Genomic DNA, 9182 nt, shown 5'->3' with positions numbered 1-9182 from the left:
CTCTTTCTCCTTTTCTCTCTTGCATTTCCCTTTCTGTTTTTTTGGTCACAATGGTCCTCTACCTCCACTAGTTGATTCTATGTCTTAAACTCTCTCTATATTTATGGATAGGCAAGAGCCGAGGAAGGTGGGTAGTGTTAGATTCTCTTACACGTTCTACAAGGTTCGTGTTCCAGACGATTGGGTTAACTCCCACTTCCAACCAGTCCCAACTAACAGTCTTGAACTGGGTGGTGCCTGCCACGCATGGTCACCTTTCTTCAATCCGTACAATAATTCATTTTATGGAATTTTAGCAGCCTGTGGCTTCAGATTTTTTTCTCCCCAAATAAAACACAAAAGAAAGTGTCGTATCTAGTTCATGGTTTTGGGCCTTCTGGCGTTGCTGAAGGTATCCAAGGCAATTCATGCATAGGAACAAAGTAGACAAAAAAAGTAATGCCATTATCCACAAAAGCACCACTCAAAAAAAAAAAAAAAACTTAAAAAAAAAAGAAGAAGATCTGGATTAAAATATTTTTTTAGGTAAAATATTTAAAGTTTATAGGATAATTCTATCATAATTTTTTAAAATCATATATCTATTATGTGTGCATTTGGCTCTAGCTATAAAAGTTAACTTATTTTACTATTCAGTTTATTTTTACTACTATTTATGAGTTTCACTACACTTTTTGGTATTATTCATTGTCTTAATGTACTATTTCAGTTAACTTTTACACTTATTTACAGTACTTTCAGAAAAAAGTTTTCAGTTTCAACAAAATAAGCAAATCTCAAATATACCTTAAAAGTAAACTAAGTGATTTAGATATTTTCATATTATCCATAATTTAGATATTGATTATTTAAGAAATTTAGAGTGTACTAATTAATTCAAAAAATCTTATTTCAGCTAATTTTTACACTTATTTACAGTACTTTCAGCAAAAAGTTTTTAATTTCAACAAAATAAACAAATTCCAAATAGACCTTAAAAGTAAACTAAGTGATTTAGATATTTTCATATTATCCATAATTTAGATATTGATTATTTAAGAAATTTAGAGTGTACTAATTAATTCAAAAAATCTTATTCAATAGTTGATCCTAATTCAAGTCATTAAAAGGTGGGATTATATCTATTAGGATAGAACTTAGATTCAAATCTTATCAGACCAAAGGGGTGAAAAAAAAGAAAAAAGGAAAAAAATAAGCAATCTACCCCAGCCAGACCAGCCGCCCCAGGTACACCTTTTCCAGTTAGCGCTTTAAAATGACGGAATCAATATCGCTTTAGGAAAATTAGGCTATACCGTGACGGTTTGGTTTATTTCCGCTTATACCTCAGTGTGTGGCAAACAAAGAAAAAATCAGTACTTTCTTTTTTTATAAAAAAATTTATTGTCTGGGAATCTTAAAAAAAAATAAAATAAAATAAAATAAAAAGAGAAAAAAAAAAATATCCGAGGTTCAATTTTGGGTTACAATATATATTAAACTATTTTATATTATCCAATTTTGTATAATTTAATAGTTACAATAAAGAGAGTAGATTTGAGCCTAAACTTCTCTGTTAAAAATTATTAGAAAGTGTGAATTGAACTATAAAATTTTTGCACTATCCTTTATCTTTAAAATCATGCTTACTGCATCTTCTAACATTTTGTCTTTAGTGAAGCTTACTGATTATTCGTTATCATCTAATCAAATCAACAATGGCTGTGCACCACAAGAATAATAGAACAATAATAAAAAGCAAATCAGAATGATTTTATGATAGAATTATATATCTGCTTTCTTATCCCCTGATCTTTTAAGCATGTCTTTGTTTCTGAACGAGTCCCTCCAAAATTCATCTTTACTGCTGTGACTATTGTTAGTAAGGAAACTTGTAAACCATCTAGCAGAAAGTTTCGGAGTGCGATTCAACGTTTGGCGATCAACGTAGTAAAGTCCAAACCTTTTTTTGTAGCCATGTACCCATTCAAAATTGTCCATCAAGGACCATATGAAATATCCTCGCACATCGGCCCCATTCCTGTCAATATCATCCAAACCAAATTCTTAATCTGATATTAATCAAGTATTATTATTATTATTAATTGATGAATAAAAATCATGTTATCTATAAATTTAAATCATTTAAGTAAATAATAGAATGGTTTATATTTTTACATATATTTCTACCATGAAAGTATTACATATATGCCCAAGGAAATAACCTTTAGTTTTTTAAATAAAAATAAATATTATATTTCTAATGGTTCTGAGTTAGCTAATTTATGAGAGTTGTTTAATCTTAAACCTATTGTATATTCTAACTACAACTAAAATTTAATGGGTCATAGTTAGTTAGCTCAATTAGTAAAATTTTTTGTCTCAAATCAAAAATTTGAAGTTCAAAATTTAAATCTCATCTACATTATAAACTAATTAATGTCTTCATCTAATAATAAAAAGTGATTATCATAAAAGGGATGTTATTAGGTTAAAATTCTATTGTATTTATAATATAAAAAAAAATACCACTATACACAATAAGGGTATGACGCTATCAACTTGGATGGATGCGCTATCCTAGTACTTTCTCTTAACTCACATGTACATAAAGAAAACATGACACATATATTAAATACATGTGCCATTTAACCAATGTCTCATTTGAACTTTCAATTCGTTGGGTAAAGACATTATTCATGTAGTTGGAACAAGGTAGGTCTCTGATTTTAAGATAGAAGTTCATTCTCACCTTATTGCTCGGGCCAAAGCAGCAAGGTAGGCCTTATGAAACTTGATTCGGTCTATGTCTTCTAGTAAGTCCTGCACCTGTTCACTCTGTTTCTCTGGTGGCGTAAACCCTGAACACGAGTTAAAGATTGAAATGTCACACTTTAAAATTCAAGAGACATTACCATCAGTATTTACGGTTTGAATTCTAGGCAGGAGGCATTTTTCACCCCTAATAGGTGCTTAAAAAAAAAAGCATTTCAAATAATGCTATATTTTAAGGTAAAAAATGTCAAATAATTAAACTTGAAACTAGAATTACATGCATAAATTAATTCATTCTTTTTAGAGGGGAAAAAAAATAAAATAGTGGGCTATTACACTCACCGTTTTCAGTCACAAACATGGGCTTGTTATTGTATCTATTCTTAGCGTAGTCAATGATCTTCTCCATGCCTTCTGGAACGACAAAAAACCTTGGCAATCCAGTCTGCCAAAGAAACAAGAAACCTTGCAGAGAACACATTGTAAAAAAAAAAACACAAATATTGGGAAACTTATTAGGACTAGCTAGCTAAGGCACAATTATATTAGCAATTATTAGCATACCAGTCCTCCAATTGCAACGCCATCTCGATATCCAGTGGTGTTTACAAAGCCTTGGATTGGGCGATCTTCGCCATCAGTGCAAGCAGAATGGGTGCAGTCTTTTGCATATAGAGTTGAATAGTGATTGATGCCAATGAAGTCGAGACTGCCTTTTATAAGTTTTCTTTCTCTAGGGGAGAACCTTGGCAATTCACTTCCAAGTATATGTCGCATTTCAGGAGGGTAATCACCAAATACTAGGGGATCTAGTATCCTGCATGTATAGAAAAAAATCGGACTGTCCCAAGTCATTAAAAAAAAACTACTGTGGCATTAATAATTTAAAGTGAAACAATGAATATATATATATATATATATAAAATAATTATTCAATACTCAAGGAGTTATATTCTAAGGTGCCACCTAAGCTAGAATTCATTGGCAACAACTAAAAGTACTAATAGGAGCTTTACAAACTACAAATTGATGAGATGGTTCCTATGTATAATACAAGCTTGTTTTGTCAAGTGACAATGACAAATTTCTTATATAACAATCTCTATTTAGTTCTTTCTTCCACATCTTTGGTCAGAGCAAATTCATGAAGAGTGCTCCCAAGAGTGCTCCCAATTTAGTTCTTTCACTGCTTTTGTGGAGAAAACCTTAGGGCATCATCAATGTTAATAAACCAGACCTACATTCCTCTCTTCCAAAGATCTCCAACTCATCTAAGTAAGTAGTCTGGAGTTGGCAAGAACAACTTAAATTTCCCAAAAAAAAAGACAGAATATGGGCAACAAGGTAGCAATGAATTTAGAGTGAAAAAAAATGAAAGAGTGAAATGTAATTTACACATATAAGTTTGGTATAGCTTCTAAATTAGTATCTCAAATTGCAAAACTTACAATTTAGAACCTCAACATTGTAAGTTTTGAGGGGAACCCTCCTTTATGATATGTCACATTTTCACCACTAGTAAACAACATTATTTTTCTTTTCAATTCAAAATGTCATTTTTAGGTGGATTAGTGGCAGTATTCTAAACAGATGTTAATGAAAGGAAATATTGACATTATTGTAATATTTGATAGTGTATTTACAAGTTTTTATAGTCAATAGACCAATTTAGAAGCAATGTCAAACTAAAATGGTGTAAATAGTTGTCCTGTTTTGTTCCTTTTAAGGAATGATAGAAGGAAAGAAAAGAAAAGAAAAACAAGGAACATGATTTTGCAGAGAGCATGACATCAGCTATAGACAAATTTAGATTTTAGTCAAGCTCACATCAGCTGTAGACCATAATATCTTGATAAAAAAAAAAATGTTAAAATTATTACAAATTTTACTACAAAAAATTTACAATTTAATGTGAAATTGAATAAAACTAATGTCCCTTCGAGCAGAATACTGTTTGAATTTCTTAATATAATCGGTATCATATCAATTTATAAAACGTCTGCAAATAAACTTATAATATTTCATGACATGACTCTCCTTCCTGAGTCTATACAATCCCTGTCTGCCATAAATGCTATTTTTATTGAACGTGTGTACCATGCATTAATCACGTTCTCCACAAACTCAAACCCCCTAACCTACTTACCTATGAGCACTACCATAAAAAAGCATCTCTTTTTCTTCTATTTTCTGGCTATCATCAGATGCAAATACTTGGTTGAACAGTGAACACACATATTTATTAATAAATCATTTTTTTTTAATTAATATCACTTTTATAAAAAATATATATATAAAAATCTGTAAAAAAATTAGTTAGTTTTCCTATTTAACTTTTTAATGAACTTAGAAGCTAGAACTACAAGCTCATGAGCCAAATCAAAAAAAGCCCCACTGCGTGCGCATGTTGCATGGGAAACACAAACACCAACATAGTCATCACTCTCTTCCCAAAAAAAAAACATAGTCATCAGTCAGTACCAACATTAGCTTTGAAATTTGATTTTAAAAGTTGGAGCTAGCTCCTAGCTGATTGCATAACAGTGAGTGAGTGAATGAGTGAGAGGAACCAACCCGAAACCCCTGCGAATCGGAGCGCTTCATCGATCATACGGATCTGGGCCGCCCGGTGACCCGAAACATCTACAGTAGAATCCGGGTCGTAGAACCCATGGTGCATGTGGTCCCCCCATATGTCCTCCCACACGCCAGACGACTCGTCGTAGAACTCGGCTATGCCCTTCTTCAGCACACCGTCCTCCGCCGCTTTCATCGCACGCGTCGTCTCCGCCGCCTCCGCAACAACGAGTTTCAACTTCCTCGTAACTGGGGCACACGTGCTAGGGAGGAAGCGATGCCTGGTTTGGCACGAGCGGAGGCGCTGGATGGTGGGGAATTGGCACGTGTGGAGATATGAGTACGGGGTTATGGTGGTAGTCATGAGATTTGGAACCCTCTCTCTCTCTCTCTATATATTACTGACGACAGTCAGTTTATTATTTGCGTTGGTTGTGAAGGAAAAGTGGGCAGAACAGTGGTACACGGTGGAAAGGCAGTGCGGACTTTTCTAATAGTTAATATCTGCGCTATGTCTACAATAATTTTACAATATTTTTACAACAAATCACAGGTGATTAGTTATTATTGGTTCAAATTTGAAACTAATACTAAAATTACTTTTTTGTCCCAACAATAACAACCAGTAACAACCTGCCACTTATGATTTGTTGTAAAAATGTTGTAGACATATCATTTCTCTATCTGCAATAAATAAATTAATCACTAAAAAAATTTCCACAAACATATGATAGTTGTGATCTTTTGTGGCAGTGGTTGGTTAAGTGAAAAGTTTTCAAAAATTCTGGTGACACGCTTTGTCACGAAGACTTATGTGGCATAGTAAATTTTGAGTGGTGGAGGAAAAAATATTTGTATGTTAATGTAATAGTGATACACAACTAATTTAAATTCATAAAGAAAATTATGTTGGTGTGAATACTTGTAAAATATATATATAAAAGAAAGACCTATTTTAGTCCACATACAGGAGAGAGAACATTGAGTTTTAATATAAAAACATAATACAAACTTCACTAAAAAGCCAATATATAAATTTTTTAAGGAGAGATAAATATTAGACAATTACTCCTTTTTTAAAGAAACAAACACATACATGTTAATTTCTTTTTTCCTTTATTTTAGAAATAGGCACACAAATCACAAAAGAGAGAGAGAGAGAGAGAGATAATGATCCTCTAACACAATGTCACACAAGAAACTTCACTCAAAATTCAAAGGGGCTTTTAAAGAAATGTGAAGCAAACTATAGTACACTCAACATATCAATTTAATCAATATAGGTCAATTATCTTTTCTTTTTTGAAAAACAAACATATACATGTAAAAAAGAGTGAATGAGGTTGTTAAAATACGGTATACATTTGAGGGTGATGTGTATATTAAAAAAATAAAAATACAGATAAATTACAAATTGTATCTCTTAAAAAAAAAATTATACATTGAATCCTTTCATTTAAACGTTTCTCATCTCCATTCCCTTATTTAAAAGGATAATATGTTACCATAAGATGCACCTTAGATGATAATAATTTTTATTCACATATGACCACAGTCGCTTTCTGGCTTTCTGCACAGCGTGCAGTGTTTCTTTTTTCTCTCCTTTGCACTTTCCATGAACGTGGCTGTGTGACTTCTGTTATTGGTCAGGGTGCATGTTGTGTAAGGAGAATACTAAGTTGCTTGTTAAGGTTTGCTGGTTCTCACATGAATAAAAAAATTAAGTTAGAAAAAAAGCATGACATGACTGGTAAGAAAAAATTGAACAAATTTAATGTGGGACACAGCTGGCACTGGCAGGGGACATTATTTTCTTTGGACAAAATTGTACTTTTAACATATTTTTCTAATTTCCTCTCCTTCCTTTTTTTTTTTTTTTTTTTAATCAAATTTTATTTTACTAATATTTTATTGTCCACTTTGTTTCACTTTACTAATATCAAACTAAATTTTTTCTCCTTTACCAATATCAAACATGGTTTTGAATCCCGAACCCGACCGTACGGTCCGACCGAAAAAATCTTGAACTGCTCANACGGGAAAGTATAGGGAAGGCCCTTAAAAAGCATGGTAAATTAAGCCAAAATTTCACACCTATTTTAACACCCAATTTTACAATTCAAGAGGACCATAATCGTACAAGTCAATAAGTTGTGAAATTAGGTATGCGAACTGTGAATGATGGAAAAAATGTAATAGGTTTATATGTAACATGTCATCAAGTTGTGATAAAATGTGTGGTTGAAAACGATTTTTGTTAATTTGATAATGCATTTGTTAGGATGTAAAGAAGGCAGAGAATTAAGATTTAGAGGGCGTTTGGCCTCTGCGTTTTCAATGTGCGTCCACGTTTGAGTTTTTCCTTTTTTTTTTTCCGGCCAGTGAACAGTAAAATCACATGATTTTACTGTTTAGAGACAAAAAAAACACTGTTTATGCACTGTTTAGCACTGTTCACGCACTAAAAAATATTAAAAATGGGTCCCACGGTACTATTTACACATTTAAAAATTATTTTGCTACAGTGTTTTTAGTTTTTAGTTTCAGCAACAATAAGTTCAATCCAAACGGACCCTTACTGTATTTGAGGGCTGAGCCATCCCCCATATCTATCCTCGAGTTCTTGCGGAATGTCATGGTGGTGTATGGTCACAAATGGTTGAATTCCTACATCATACATCAAATCCTTTGCTTATATTTGCTATTTCGAGACCATAAACTGTAAATAATTTTTTTTTTTTTTATAATTCAATAATTGAGATGAGGCGATTTGAATTCTAAGAGCACGTTTGATATACTGTAATAATTATTACATGAGAATAGGAATAAGTATTACAAGGAATATATTAAGTTGTAATGTAATATGTATTACTATTCATTAGTTTGGTGACCTTTTAGGAATAGAATCCTGAATATGCATCAACAATTTAGTAGAGTATAAAAATAATGTGTAATTAAAACATTTTTAAGTCAAATTTCCTAAAATATACTTATCTTAGGATGTTTAAAATAGAGCTAATAATTAACAAGAAGGAAAATTTACTTTCTTTCCTTTTGAAGATGTGGCAACTAATGGTTTTTTAGGAATTTAAAAAAAAAAATTATTACATAAAGTGAAGTAATAGATATTCAGTATTTTTGATAAAGAATAGTTGTTAATAGTTATTCATAAGGAATAACTATTAATTGTAATAAAAATATAACTAAACAACTGAATAGTTATGCCATAGGAATATGTATTACATTACAGTGTCTATTACAGTCTACCAAACGTGTCCTAAATGTTTTCGTTAGAAATAAGTTACATGTCTTTTGGCAAATTATAAAGAAATTAAGGAAGTTGTTTAAAGAAACCCAGAAGGTTACCTCTGAGCAATAAATTGTCTATGATTTCGTTATAAAACATGATCCCTCTTGGATTAATTTCACCAAATCTTCCTCCTGTTAAGATCAAGAAATAATAAGTTGGTAAAATTATGGATTGACATTGGGTAAATGACAAGTTCAGAATTCAGATACATACTAGGTAGGATTCTTGCCCAAGAAATTGAGAACCGATATGCATTAACCCCCAAAGACTGCACTATCTTAAGGTCTTCCTGTGCATATAGAAGTAATTAGGATGGACAACCATTTTGGTCGTTGAACTTCATTCCATTCTATTATTTTTGTCCTTTGAGTTTCAACTTTCATATCCTTAAAATTAGTAAAATAATATCCGCACAGTAATCTACACGATAATATATCATTTGATTAATTTGATATGTTTACAATAATAAATAGCTAATTATAAGATTTAAAGATTACATGCCAACAGACTAATTGGATTAAAAAAGGCCACGTAGCCACCA

General features: G+C 31.8%; 1 protein-coding gene across 1 annotated transcript in view; it reads right to left on the bottom strand.

Moving 5' to 3' along the window:
* Nucleotides 1–1725: 1725 nt before the first annotated feature.
* Nucleotides 1726–9182, bottom strand: part of LOC111999879 (beta-glucosidase 18) — a 20467-nt gene continuing 13010 nt past the window's right edge. The window contains exons 3-11 of the mRNA XM_065762153.1: nucleotides 8855–8930; nucleotides 8698–8772; nucleotides 7911–7998; nucleotides 5329–5612; nucleotides 4901–4967; nucleotides 3319–3595; nucleotides 3097–3199; nucleotides 2732–2840; nucleotides 1726–2020 (exon numbers count right to left, since the gene is read on the bottom strand). Of these exons, the coding sequence (XP_065618225.1) occupies nucleotides 1765–2020; nucleotides 2732–2840; nucleotides 3097–3199; nucleotides 3319–3595; nucleotides 4901–4967; nucleotides 5329–5612; nucleotides 7911–7998; nucleotides 8698–8772; nucleotides 8855–8930 (1335 nt within the window). The 3' untranslated portion in view covers nucleotides 1726–1764. The remainder of the gene's footprint in view (nucleotides 2021–2731; nucleotides 2841–3096; nucleotides 3200–3318; nucleotides 3596–4900; nucleotides 4968–5328; nucleotides 5613–7910; nucleotides 7999–8697; nucleotides 8773–8854; nucleotides 8931–9182) is intronic.

This window comes from Quercus suber, unplaced genomic scaffold, assembly GCF_002906115.3.
Source record: "Quercus suber isolate HL8 unplaced genomic scaffold, Cork oak 2.0 scaffold_444, whole genome shotgun sequence".
NCBI lineage: Eukaryota > Viridiplantae > Streptophyta > Magnoliopsida > Fagales > Fagaceae > Quercus > Quercus suber.
The sequence above is the reverse complement of the archived record's forward strand: the minus strand, read 5'-3'. Positions and strand labels throughout refer to the sequence as shown.